A 14,804-nucleotide genomic window follows, 5' to 3' on the forward strand; every position below is an offset into this window, starting at 1 on the left:
AGAGTTTAAAGCCATCACATAGTCTCTATGTCTGGAGAGAGAGATTGGGAAACTCCTACAGAAAATGCCATCTTATTCCAGCCAAGATGACTGGGATGTCTCAGTGGTAAGTTTGAATTCTATACTAACCGCACAACTGAAAAAGGGAAAATTCAACCTTCCCACCACCACTGCCTTTCCCATCAGCAAAAATGTATGTGGGTGAGGAAACTTGCAAAGAAGAGAGAAGCAGGAGCTGGAGTAGGTAAGAGCCTCTAGAATCTAAGAAGCTATAGGCAGAGAATTTCTGAACTGTGGAGTCGCCATACCACACCAACAGCTGTCCACTATGGTATGGGTAGAGAAGTCACCCTAAACATCTGTGCCTACCAGGCATGGGACCAGGAAGCCCAGTTGGTTAGAATATTCTGCTAATAAGGACCATGTCATAGTTCAGTGTGCTTAAGGGACAATTAACTTCACACAGAGAAAGCTGTGTTTCCTAGCCACATACTACATTCTAACCTTATCTAGCCAGTTCACAAATATATACTGGCAACAAGAAGGACCAGATTTCAGGGTGGGGTGTGGAGGGTGAAATGGGAGGAAAAAATACTCTAAAATATATAGTTCCATGTTAATGCTATTTCATTCTTGGAAAAATAACTCAAGCACATGTCCTATTAACATCAATTTCAAATGCCTATAAAAAATTTTTTTAAGCACGTTAAGAGACACAGTTGAAAGATCTGGGAACATTTGGACTGAAAAAGTAAAGACTTAGAGGGGATATAATAAAGCAGTCTTCAAACAAAGGACTGTAATATGGAAAAGGGATCAGATTGATCCTACAAAGTTTCCAAGGCCAAAATTAAGCAGAATGGGTGAAAGTTATGAGATTTTTGCGCTAATATAAGGAGGAACATTATAACAATCAGAGCTGTAGAACACTGATGGATTGTGTCACCAAAAAGTTTTCTGTGACTTGAAGGACCTTACAACCTAGCAAAGGATGAGTGGAGGGGATAAGACATGTACAAATATATACAGTTTTGCCAGCTGCCCAAAACCAATTCATGCAGTTTTACTCAATAAAGACCTTTCAGTGTGGAATAACCCTCTACTGATGAAGACTGGCCAAGGGTCACTGAAGGGTTAAGTGACTTTCCTGTGGTCACATAGCTAATTATATTAGTCTATGCTCAAACCCAGGTCTTCCTGATGTTCTAAGGCCAGCCCTTCATCCACTATACAATGTTGCCTCCCAGAGTTGTGAGCTAGAAAAGCCAGGTATTAATTACTCTAACCATTTGGGAGACAGGGAAAGTTAAGCTCTTACCAAGGGCACACAGTAGCAGCAGCTGAGCCAGGACTAAAAATCTGAAATTTCCAGAAAGTTTTAAGTTATGGAGAAAGAAGGGGAGAGGGGGAAAAAAACCCACAACCAATGAAAATTTTGTTCATTTTGTAAAAAGGTGGGGAGAAGACCATAGAAACCTAAGAAAAATTCAAAACATAGTTTTTTAGTGTGTTCTTTACTTTTTTGGTTAAGGAACACAAAAACATTTGGTGTGCAACTTTGCTCTTAAAATTATCAAGTTTAGTATATGATATTCAATTACATTTGTATCCACTTAATTTTCTCTTAAATGTTTTTTTCATTTTCATTATAAATGAGGCTTTAAGCTACTGAACATTAGATAGTCTTGCATGTTCTCTTTGCTTTAGTAGTTTATGAGGAGCAGGCAAAAAATTGAAAACAGAAGAAAGCATCTACATTATAGGATTTCATATAAGGAGCTCCTGATGATGAACTTCCTTTACCAATTCAGATCACCACCTTCTCTGCACTTTACAATCCTAGAGAGCTCCCTAGGCCACTGAGAGGGTAAGGCTTTTTTTTTTACTTTAAATAGTATTTTACTTTTTTCCCCAATCACATATCAGGAAAATTTTTAGTATTCATTTTTACAAGATTTTGAGTTCCAAATTTTTCTCCCTCCCTCTCTCCCCTCCCCTCTTCTGAAGTTTGATATAGTTTGCACATGTGCTGTCATGTAAAATATATTTCCATATTTGTCACAGTTGTGAAAGAAGAAACAGATCAAAAGGAAAAAAAACATGAGAAAGAATAAAGTAAGCAAAAACAATGTATATCTGTGTTCAGAGTCCATCAGTTCTTTATCTAGATGTGGATAGCATTTTCCTTCATGAGTCCTTTGTACTTGTCCTGGATCATTGTGTTGCTAAGAAGAGCTGAGTCATTCATAGTTGATCATCACCTGATGTTGTTGATACTGTGGTACAATGTTTTCCTGGTTCTGCTCATTTCACTTTGCATCAGTTCCTACAAGTCTTTCCAGGTTTTTCTGAAATCCGCCTGCTCATCATTTCTCATTGCGCCATAGTACTCCATTACATGCATATACCACAGCTTGTTCAGCCATTCCCCAAATGATGGACATCCTCTCAATTTCTAATATTCTGCCACCATGAACAAGGCTGCTATAAACATTTTGCACATTTTTTGCACATTTCCCTTTTTTATGATCTCTTTGGATACACACCTAGTAGTGATATTGCTGGATCAATGGGTGTGCATGGTTTGGTTGACCTTTGGGCATAGTTCCAAATTGCTCTCCAGAATGGTTGGATCAATTCACAATTCTGCCTATGGTGTGGATTTTCTCACAATTTTCCCACATCCTTTCTAATATTTATGATTTTCCTTTTTTGTCATATTGGCCAATCTGATGGTATGAGGTGGTATCGCAGAGTTGTTTTAATTTGCATTTCTCTAATCAAAAGTTAGAGCACTTCTTCATATGCCTATAGATATATTTGATTTATTCATCTGAAAACTGCCTGCTCATATTCTGTGACCATTTATCAAATGGAGAATGAGGGTAAGTGTCTTGCCCAGAGTTACATGGTTTTTCAAACGCAGGACTCCAGCCTGCAAAGCTGCATCTCTGTCCATCACTATGAGCTGCATCTTTATGCTTTCATAGAGAGCTACCTAGTTTAGGAAGGACTTTATGTTCATTATCTAACTTAATCCTCACAACAAACCTTGTGAGATAGGTACTTCCTGAATGTTACAGCTCAAGAAACTACAAAAACACCCTGAGAGAAGTAAAATGACGTGTCCATGGTCACATAACTAATGTTGGACATAGGATTTGAATCCAGACTTTCCTGAAACCATCTCTAGCATAGTAACCACTACATTCTTGTACATTCCACATCTTCACCTAAGTTGCAAGAAAATGAAGAGTCCCAACACTCGTCTGTGCCTGTCAGGATCACAACTAGACAAGGTGAAGGGAAAGATGAATTTTAAAAGGGCAGAGCTTCTAGAAAGCATCAAGTCATTCATTCTGCTAATACTTCCTATAGCACATCTCCTGGTCCCCTTGAAACTCCAAGGCAGGCTATCCCCTTCTCACTCCCCTTTTACATGGGAAAGCCTTTGGATTTTGCTTTCTAAGTAACTGCTTCATGACTCAATGAAGGCTTCTGATTCAATGTAACAAACCCATATATCGACTTAAGGGTGACAAAACACCATGCTAGGCTCTGGGGATACAATAATGCAATCAAACGCATTATCAACCCTAGGAAGCTTATCATCTTCTGAGAAATGGTACACATACTGGAATAAGAATGCCCCAAAGTAAGGTATGATGAGCATAAAGGAAAAATCTAAACAAAATACTCCAGGAAAATTTGAGGAAGGAAGGACAGTTTTCAGCTAAAGGGATTAGGGAACACCTCTTACAAGAGGTAACACACAAGCTGAGCCTCAAGAGAGAGAAGAAATGTTAAGAGGTAGAAATTTTCACCTGAAATCTCATCACCAAGCTGAATGACTGTTTTTGATACTCAGCACCTTCTCAACTATTTCAGTTGCCTCTCCCCTCTGACTGGAGGGCTGGAGGATAGAACACTTAAACTCCTCCCAAAGTCTTCATTTATAGAGGGCTGGGATCTGAACTTTCCCTGTAACTCTCCATTTTTCATTAGCAGCTCTACTTGGTTTCCACTCCATGGAACATCATGCCCCCATGCCAGGTGTCCTACCCCTTGCAAGGCAGTTTCCTTTTGTATGTTGTTCCCCCCTCCCATTAGACTGTAAGATCCTTGAGGACAGGGGTTGTCTTTCTTTTTTTCTTATTTGTATCCCTAGTGCTTAAAACAATGCCTGGCAGATACTAGGCACTTAATAAATGTTTCCTGAATTGAAGATAAGGAAGATGTGAATCCTAGGCACAGAGGACTAAATTAGTTTTAGTATGGAGGGTGGTAAGGGCTTTTGGATAAAAGGAGAGGTGGTAAACTTCTCCTATCCATTTTTCCCAACATTCAGCAACCACAGCTTTCTAAATGAGTCAATTCATGAGAAGCTAGTAGCAATGGCAGAGAAATTAAAGAAATTTTACCCATGAAACTTATGTACCCTACTGAGATTTACTAAAGTATATTCTTTTTTTAAAGCTAATCTTAGCTCCAAGATTTGGGTTGGGGGGCAAGGAAAGGGGTGGAGACAGCATATTTTGTCGTTCTTCTAGCCTGTTTTTCACCTCAAGTCAGAACTCACAACAGCTATCTGGATCACACTGTCATTTCATATCAGCTAGTTGAAGTGGCTGCACTAAAAGTGTCTCCCCCACCCCAACTTTCCCTTTTTATGTAGGAAAGTTCCTATCTTTGATGTGTGTCAGTGACATTACACCAATTTTTCTGCTTCCCAGGAGTTCTAGAGTAATAATTGTCTCTAAGAAAGACAAATTATTAACTACTACCTCTACTCCCAGAGTGGTATTTGGGATCTCTGATCATTGTAATTATTGGGAGGATAAGTCTGGAGGAATATAAAGGTATAAACATTCTCTGTGGGTAATTGAAGTGGAGTGAACCCCTAGAAGTTGAGGTAGTTTATGAACTGAAAGACTAGGTTTTCCTAAGAAGTTATCAACATGAGTACTAAAGTCATGGCTACAGAGATTGGATTGAAGAATAAGACCATGATGAGGTAGGTACAGAGGATAGAGGAAAATTAACCAACAGGTCAGTAGATGGCAGTAAAAAGGATATAGACAGGGTGATTTGGACAAAAGGACTGGACTTCCAAAGAGCAAAGGCTTCTATGTGATAATAGAAGACAGGGGGTCTGGAGGTAACAGTGGGTCAGAGGGCAAGAGAGAAATAACAGCCAGTACTGTAAGGGGAAAGCAGAAGAGACTATTCCTTCATAAGAAAGTCAATTTTCAGTCAGTGCCAGGAGGTGCAAGAAGTATAAGAAGAAAAGAATGAGGACCAAGAAAAGCTTGCTATCAATACAGCAGAGCTTATCCAGCATGGTGGAAGGGGTAGGCAAAGCATGACAGGGGCTGGTAAGGGTTGCACTGAGTGAGACAGTAATGAGAGCAAGGTGGAAGGATTCACAACCACGAAGTGAACAGTTCTGAAACAGGTATCAGAGAAGAAAGACATGTATGCCCACACTTGAGATTGCTGAAGAAAGAGGTTGGGGAGGGAGGGGGTGGAACCAAGATAGCAGAGTAAAAGCAGTGACTTGCTTGAGCTCTCCCCCAAACCCCTCCAAATACCTATAAAAGTGGCTCTAAACAAATTCTAAAGCAGCAGAACCCACAAAAAGACAGAGCGAAACAAATTGCCAGCCCAAGACAACCTGGATGGTTGATTGGAAAAGTCTACTGCCTCTGGCTGTGAGAGGAGCACATTTCAGCATAGGTGCGCAAGCAAAGAGCAGGCCTCAGCAAATCTGGAGCAGGCCTCAGGGAACTGAATCAAGGGCAACTGTGGTAGTTTCCAGACTTCTCAACCCACAAACACCAAAGACATTTAGAAGGTCAGTAGTGAGTGACCATGGTGAGAGAGAAGCCCAGTCCCAGTCTCAGTCCCAGCATAGCCCCAGGGCTGTAGCTGCTTCCAGAGCTCTGAACCCACAGACTGAATCCAGTGGCTGATCAAAGGGGCATTGCAGGGATCTCTTTGCTGCTGCTGAGGCAGGATTCTCTTGCTTTGCCCATGCTTAGATCTGGGTCACAGTTCTGGGTGGCAATCCCGAAGCAAGGAAGAGCACTGGAAGGAGCTTGTAGTGGCAGTGAAGAGAAAATCCTCCTCATAGTTCCAGGGCAGAAAAGAGTGCTTGTGGTCACTCACAGACCACAGCACAGGCCAGGAAAGGAATAAACACCTCGCCCTTGATCTTTCCACCTTGGAAGAATTGAAAATGTACAGGTTCCTAGAAGTATCTCTGAAAATTGCCACACAAAGCCCCCAAAGCTTGGGACAGTATATTCTCCACACTGGAAGCAGACACCTACCTTAACAAAGAGTTTAAAACTCAAGTAATTGGCTGGGAACATGAGAAAACTGTGCAAAAAAAAAAAAGTCAGACCATAGAATCTTTCTTTGGTGACAAAGAAGATCAAAACATACAACCAGAAGACAACAAAGTCAAAGTTCCCACATCCAAAGCCTCCAAGAAAAATATGAATCAGGCCCAGGCCATGGAAGAGCTCAAAAAGGATTTTGAGAAGCAAGAAAGAGAAGTAGAGAAAAAACTGGGAAGAGAAATGAGAGTGATGCAAGAAAATCATGAAAAACAAGTCAACAGCTTGCTAAAGAAGATCCAAAAAAAAATTAGAATGGAGCAAATGGAAGGCAATGACTTTATGAGAAATTGAGACACTGTACAACAAAACCAAAAGAATGAAAAAATAGAAGACAATGTGAAATATCTCATTAGAAAAACAACTGACCTGGAAAATAGATCCAGGAGAGACAATGAAAAAATCATTGGACTATCTGAGAGCCATGATCAAAAAAAAAAAAGAGCCTAGACACTACCTTTCAAGAAATTATCAAGGAAAACTGCCCTGATATTCCAGAACCAGAGGGAAAAATAGAAATGGAAAGAATCTACCAATCACCTTCTGAAAGAGATCCCCAAAGGAAAACTCCTAGGAATATTGTAGCCAAATTCCAGAGTTCCCAGGTCAAGGAGAAAATATTGGAAGCAGCCAGAAAGAAACAATTCAAGTATTGAGCAAACACAATCAGGATAACACAAGATTTAGCAGCTTCTACATTAAGGGACTGCAGGGCTTAGAATATAGTATTCTGGAGATCAAAGGAGATAGGATTACAACCAAGAATCACCAACCCAGCAAAACTGAGTATAATTCTTTAGAAGAAAAAATGGATATTCAGTGAAATAAAGGACTTTCAAGCATTCCTGATGAAAAGACCAGAGCTGAATAGAAAATTTGACTTTCAAATACAAGACTCAAGAGAAGTATGAAGAGATAAACAATTGGATATGGAAATCTATCTTACCCTAAGGAAAATAGAGGGAAAGGGGATAAGAGAGCAGGGGGATGATAGAGGGGAGGGCAGATTGGGGGAGGGGATAATCAGAAGCAAAGACTTCTGAGGAAGGACAGGGTCAAAAGCGAGAATAGAATAAAGGGGGGGGCAGGACAGGATGAAGTGAAATACAGTTAGTTTTTCACAACATGGCTACTATGGAAGTGTTTTGCATGGCTACACACATATAACCTGTATCGAGTTGCTTGCCTTCTCAATGAGGGTGGGTGGGGAGGGAGGAAGGAAGAGAATTTGGAACCCAAAGTTTTAAAACCAAATGCTAAAAATTGCTTTCACACGCAATTGGGAAATCGGATATACAGGCAATGTGATATAGAAATCTATCCTGCCCTACAGGAAAATAGAAGAGGAAGGGGATAAGAGAAGGGGGAGGGTAATAGAAGGGAGGGCAGATTAGGGGGAAGAGGTATTCAGAATGCATGCTGTCCTGGAATGGGGGGAGGAACGAAATGGGGAGAAAATTTGGAACTCAAAATCTTGTGGAAGTGAATGTTGAAAACTAAAAAAAAATAAATTAACAAGATCTGAAAAAAAAAAGAAAGAAAGAAGAGGTTCCCCCTGACAGGCCCAGAGATTGTCCTAATCAAAAAATGTGCTAAATTATCTGACAGCAGCCTAAATAATCTGTCCCCCACCACTCCTGCCATCACCCAGGTAATTCAGGGCACCCAGCAGGGATTCCAGAGAACTCAGAGCCGCACCAACAATCGGTGGAACTGGACAGATAAATAATTGTTAGGGAAATAATTTCAGTTAAGCTACCTAAAGAGACCATTGCATGCACGTGCGCGCACACACACACACACACACACACACACACACACACACACACGACAATAAGCATTTGTGAAGTACCTACTAAGTGCAAGACACTGTGATAAGTGCTGGGAATAGAAAAAACAGCCCCTGCTCTCATAGAGCTCACATGGGGGAGACAATATACAAACAATGATGTACAAACAAGATAGAAAGGACACAGGGGAAATCATCTCAAAGAAAAGGCATTCACTTTAAAGAGGATCAGGAAAGACTTCCAGCCGAAGGTGGGGTTTTAACTGAGACCTGAAGGAAGCCAGGGAAGCCAGGAGGTGGAAATGAGGAGGGACAGAGTTCCAGGCATGAGGAACAGCCAGTGAAAATGGAAGAAGCTGGGAGGTAGAGCGTGTAGTAGAAGATACAGACAAGAGGTCAGCACCCCTGGATCATACAGCATGTGGTGGGAGAAGTCAGTGAACAATTGAGATTTCTTAAAGAATTGTACAGAGGATTGAAACAAGGAAAACTAACAAAGAAGGGATAGAAAATTGGGGGTTCAAAGAAGGAAATAGGGCAGATTTTCAGGATTTGTATTTATCTTTGTAATAAATCCTTTGTAACCTCTTCATTTTGGAAGATCCCTTCAGCCCCGGAATTCACACTTCATCAGAACTCTCAGCTCCTGGGGTTCCTCCCTCTGATTGGAGGATGAAGGGCATCTCCCAAAACGTTCATTTCTAGCCATCTCTTCATTTCCCACCAGGCTGTACTCTTCTAGAATTCTCTATCATGCACTCCATAGGTTACCTTCCCCTCCACCAGCACCATTTTCCACTGCTTTTTATGTTTAGTCTTCCCCTCATTAGAATGTAAGCTCCTTGAGGGCAGAGAGTGTCTTTATTTCTTCCTTGCATTTGTATTCCCAGCACTTATCACAGTGGCTGGCACATAACATAAACATATGTTGGTCAATTGATAACAGATGACAGAGAGAAAGGAATGTTGTTAATATAGTTTACTTAGATTTTATCAAAGCATTTGCCAAAGTCTTGGTCTTTTTCTGCTTTCTAGTTGCTTTGGCCTCCTTCAAGATTCATCTTACATCTGTAAGGGACTTTTCCTGGTCCCTCTCATCCTGCTTCTAGTCCTTTCCCTCTGAGATTACCTTCCACTGTCACTTTATATGGATATAGTTATTTATAAGTTGTCTCCCCCGTTAGAATCTGAGGTGGTTTTATTTGTTTTTTGTTTTTAGGCAGTTAGGGTTAAGTGACTTGCCCAGGGTCACACAGCTAGTAAGTGTCAAGTGTTTGGTCTGAAGCCAGATTTGAACTCAAGTCCTCCTGACTTCAGGGCCAGTGCTCTATCCACTGTGCCACCTAGCTGCCCCAGAATCTAAGCTTCTTGAGGGCAATCTCTCCTTTGATTAGCATAGTTCTTGGCATATAGAAAGTACTTAACAAATGCTTGTTAATTGACTATTTTTGTAGAAAAGATAGAGAGAGTGGTAGTATTGTTTGATAGATTTCAGAACTGCTAATTTGAAAGAACTTGAAAGAAGATTCCTAATGGAAGGTCCCAGGGATCTCTGCTTGTCCCTATACTATTATGATTCCTTTCAACGATGTGAAAATGGAGGAGAATAGGGAACAAGCATTTATTAAGTTCCTACTATGTGCTAGGCTCAGTGCCAATTACTTTACAAACATGATCTCATTTGAGGTAGAGATGGCATGCTTATCACATCTGCAGGTGAGACAAGACTAAAAGGTATGGCTAGCAAATGATCCAAAACGATCCTGACAGGCTAGAGCACTGTCCACTAAAACAGCAGTACTTACAGAGAGGATGATTTAGCCTAGAAGAACAGGCTGCCTCAGGAGGCAGTGAGTTTCTGACCTTAACTCTTTACCAGCTCATCTATTACAAACAAGCCCCTTAACTTCATTTTTAAAATGGAGATCAGAAATCCAGCCTCAGACACATAACACTTACTAACTGTGTGACCCTGAGCAAGGCACTTATCCCCATTGCCTAGCAACAAAAATAAAATAAAATAAAATGGAGATCAGAGGATCATAGATCTAGAGCTGAAAGGGACCCTGGAGGTCAACAAGTTCAACTCTCTACTTTTACAAGTGAGGAAACTGAGGCACAAAGTAGTTAAGTGATTTGCCCAGTATTACACAACTATTAAGTGTCTGAGACAGGGTTTGAACTCAGTCTATCCACTGTACCACCTAGAGCCCTCTGTCCTTCACAGGGCTGTTGTGGGAATCAAATAAGAATGCATATGAACTGCCACACAAACTTTAAAGTGATAGATGAATGTCAGCTATAATTATTGTTGTTGTTGTTATTGTTATCTATTTTAAACCCCTCATTTTGGAGCTGAAGAAAAAATAAGGACCAGAAAGGTATGGTTTGCCCAAGATCAAAAATCTAGCTAGTGTAAAATGTATCAAGGTTCTAACAGGGGTTTCCTGGTTCCCAATCCCCACCCTAAGGTTCATTCTGATATACAAGGTACAGATTCCCAAAAACAGCTGACTCCACCTGGGCCATTTGGTACACAATGACTGAGTGTGAGCTATCTGATTCAGATACAGTTATACATAACAAAGTGATAGCATCTGAATTCGATTTAATTTCAATTCAGCAAGCATTTATTAAGCACTTACTAGGTGCCAGCACTGTACTAGATGCTTCAGATACAAACATAAGGCACCTATGAAAGGTTTTATTCATAGTTCCAAAAGAAAATTTATGACCTAAATCCCTATAATTTTTAAAATGGGAGAGAGATGTAAACATTTTAGGAACAACCAAAAAAGGTTTTTCCACCCTAGTTTTTACAATTTTTCCCTAAACTCTCTTCTCTAGCCAACGCTAGTTCCCAAATCTACTAACTCCCAACTTAAAACTCAGTTTACCAAGTTATACTGGGGAGCAAGGCACAGAGGCTTTTCAAAAGTCACCTAAACATTCGACTTTGTCTTTCTTTTCTATCAACAAAAACAAATGTTTCCTTATAGAAAGAACAACAAGATGGTATAAGAAACTGAACTGTTTTTAAATACCTTTGTTAAATTGAACAAAACAGTAAGAAAATTGTCCTGTCTGTATACCCTCCTGAATTTCTTTGTATTTTCTTCTGTGTTAATTTAATTAACTTAATGTAATTAAAATGTTTTCCTCCTTACCTTTCCCATGAAGAGCATGGCAATTTGAGACATGGCCACATGGCCAAGAAAAAGCCAGACCAGTTCCTGCTTCCCCCATTCAGTCCAGAAGCTCCATTCAAAGTCAGTAGGGTCCTAAAGAGGTCAAAAGAGGAATTTATTAGATGGCTGCTCAGAGCATGCATGCAGGCAGGGCTGCAAGGAAGCAAGATTTGAATATCTCTGTTATTCCACTAATAAGAATTTCCCATTTTGGATAATACTTTTACATAAATTATTTCATCGGGTCCTTACATAAACCCAGGGAGAGAGGTTGCATTGTTCACAGATCATCATCCTCATGCTACACATAAGGAAATCGAGAGTCAATGAAGTTAACTATGTTGCCCAAGATCACACAGCTAAGTAGGTTAGTAGAGTCAGTATGTCAACCAAAGTACTTCATTTCTGATTTAAGTCTCACATTCTTTTTATCGTATCATGATGCATCACATTAGGGGAATTGGAAAAACTTGGAATTAGAGAAAAATTGTTTAAAAAACATAGTTTTAGGACTTTAATATTTTCAAGTACCGTATCTTGGACCCATTCTCGTCCATCTTTCACTCAGCTATCAAAGTGATTTTCCTAAAGCACAAAGTTGACCACGTCATTCCTCTCATCCGCCCCACCTGCCACTCAACTCTGGGGTCTCCCCATCACCTCTAGGATCAAACATAAAATCCTCTCACATTAAAAGTCCTTTATAGCTTCCCCCACTCCAACTAGTCTTCTTACACCTTACACCTCCCCCACCCATACACACACACACACACACACACACACACACACACACACACACTCTGATTTTCTAACTCCAGGTGTTTTCTCTATCTCCCATCCCCAGAATGCTCTCCCTTCTCATCTACCTCCTGGCTTCCCTGGCATCCCAGCTAATATCCCACCTTCTACGGGAAGTCTTCCCTGATCCTTCTTAATCCTGGTGCTTTCCTTCTGTGGATTACCTTTGATGTATTCTCTATATAGCTTATTTGTACATAGTTGTTTGCATGTTGTCTCCTCCATCAGACTCTTTGAAAGCAGGGATTGTCTTTCATCTTTTTTGGTATCCTTAGTGCTTAGCACAGTGCCTGGCACATAGTAGATACCCTAATAAATTTTTATTGATTGACTGACTGCTAATAAAAAAGCACTGCCTATAGTGGTCCTGCTGAGCCCTTTGATGGATCTATTTCCCTGATTCCATCACCAAGAACTGATCTCTCCTTCTTCTGAACCAATTAATGTAATACTTTGTATCTCTCTTATTGTACTTCACAGTTGTCTACTTTATATTCAACCTCATTTTTAATCTTATATTATTATTATTATTACTTGTGCAATATCTTATTAGAATCAGTCTGGCAGAATGAATAAAGTATTGGTATTGGCGCCAGAAATATGTGGCTCCAATCCTATCTCAAATCCTATCTCAGACACTTACCAGCTGTATGTCCCTGAGAAAATCACTGAATCTGTCTGCGTCAAGCAACTCTCCTGACTTATCTTCTAAAGACAAACATATAGTCCAAGTCACAGATGGCCCCACCTCTTAACTCATGTGGAGGCATGACCAAGTTTCCTAACCTATTGGAATTGACCTGCATAATTTCATTTCATCCATTGGCTTTCAAAGATTTTTCGAATAGTCTGAAGCCTTTCATTTGATTGAGATATTCTCTTACCTAATTAATGTGTCAGTTAAAATGGGACGAAGTAGTTTCAACCCCACCTCTTATACTTGTTTTGGACAGGTAGATCTGAGGATAATATATAGTGTTTTGGGTTGTTGTTTTGTTTTGTTTTTCTAATTATCAAGCATTCATTTTTTCCCCATCCACTAAGAAGAAAACATGGAAAGGCTTGTATGAACTAATGCAGGGTGAAGTGAGCAGAATTTTTTAAAATAGTTTATACTATAACAAATATTATAAAAATTAACAATTTTGAAAGACTCTGATCAACTGAATTATCAATTATGATTGCGGAGGACTGATAAGAAAGAACACTGCCTACCTCATAACAGAGAGACAATGGACTAAAATGCAGAAGAAATACATTTCTGGATGTGACCAATGCAGAAATGGGATTTGCTTGACTGTACTTATGCGATACAGGGTCCTGTATTTCTTTCTTTCTTACCTATGTAGTATTGCTAGAACTGGATAAGAGCATTGCCCAGATATCCAGTCATCAAAGTCAGTGCCAATAAAATACCATTGCTGCAAAAGGGAATAGTACAGGGAAAGAACTCTAAAGGATAAGAATCAAATTAAATTCAACTAGCATTTATTAAATACCTCCTATATGCAACACATTGTGTAAGATGCCAAATAAGTAATATTTGTCTTTGAAAATATCTCATTCACCACCTAAAACTCTTAGTTTTACAAGTACTATCTAGTGACACAAAGGGATGTGAGCATCATTTTTCAATTTTATTTTATTTTTAAATTATAAAAAAAGCATTTCCATAACAGTACAATAAAAAGATGATTGCACATGAAACTGCAAATCTACTATGCACAACTTGCTATTCCTTTCAAATATACGACAACATTATCATGTAAATTTCTTTTTTTTTCTTTTTTTTCTTCCCTCCCCACTATGAGCATTATTTTAACATGGAGATAAACTCACACAGTAGGTAGCCTGCAAAGCCTCAGAAACAGAAGTTATACAGTCCACACAGGGCCCTGGGAAACTACTATAAGGTCTCATTAAGAGGAAGCCAGTGGACTTGGCATCAGAAACACTGGGCTTGCATAAGATAATTTACCTCTGTGAGCCTCAGTTTTCTCCTCTGTGTAATGAGGGAAGTGGATGAAATGATCTTTAAGGTGCTTTCCAGCTTTCACATCCTGTCTAACAGAGTAGATTCTGACAGACCTTAGAGTCTTGCTTGCATAACTGATTCATTGTATGACAAAAAAAGGGTCCATCTAAAGGTAAAACTCTGCTTGCTAAACTTCATGCTTTTCCATTTAAAATATTTACTTCAAGGAAACTGCCTGCCTAAAAAAGCGAAGCCAACAAGTATAAGAGAAGAGCTTCAAACTACAGATAAATTGACTTAGGCTGTAAAAATATTGACAAACTTACCTCTCTGAGCAAAAGTTCCATGGACTTCACACTTAATTTCCCCTACATTAGAACAAGGGAGCCTTGCCCTTCCATGTTCAGGGGCAAAGGATGGGGCCTCTTTCCTGAAATGTCATGGTTTCACATACATATAGAATTGGAAGGCACTGCAGAAGTGATCTATCCGGTCCAACCCCTCTTGTGTTATAGGTGAAGATTCCAAGGATCAAAGAGTTTAAATATTAAATATTCAAGGTCACACAACTTGTCTGATCCCCAGTTCTTAGACTCCATATGCAGGACTCTGTCCCACACCATTGCCTCTCAATGACGAAGCTCTTCAGTCTA

The 14,804-nt window shown here is 39.8% G+C and overlaps 1 protein-coding gene across 1 annotated transcript in view; it reads right to left on the reverse strand.

The window, feature by feature from the left end:
• HHAT (hedgehog acyltransferase) overlaps positions 1-14,804 on the reverse strand; it is a 475,631-nt gene that overhangs the window by 392,584 nt on the left and 68,243 nt on the right. Inside the window, exon 4 of the mRNA XM_021007864.2 lies at positions 11,358-11,471. Within this exon, the coding sequence (XP_020863523.1) occupies positions 11,358-11,471 (114 nt within the window). The remainder of the gene's footprint in view (positions 1-11,357; positions 11,472-14,804) is intronic.

Source organism: Phascolarctos cinereus, unplaced genomic scaffold (genome assembly GCF_003287225.1).
Source record: "Phascolarctos cinereus isolate Bilbo 61053 unplaced genomic scaffold, phaCin_HiC Scaffold_5;HRSCAF=322, whole genome shotgun sequence".
Lineage (NCBI taxonomy): Eukaryota > Metazoa > Chordata > Mammalia > Diprotodontia > Phascolarctidae > Phascolarctos > Phascolarctos cinereus.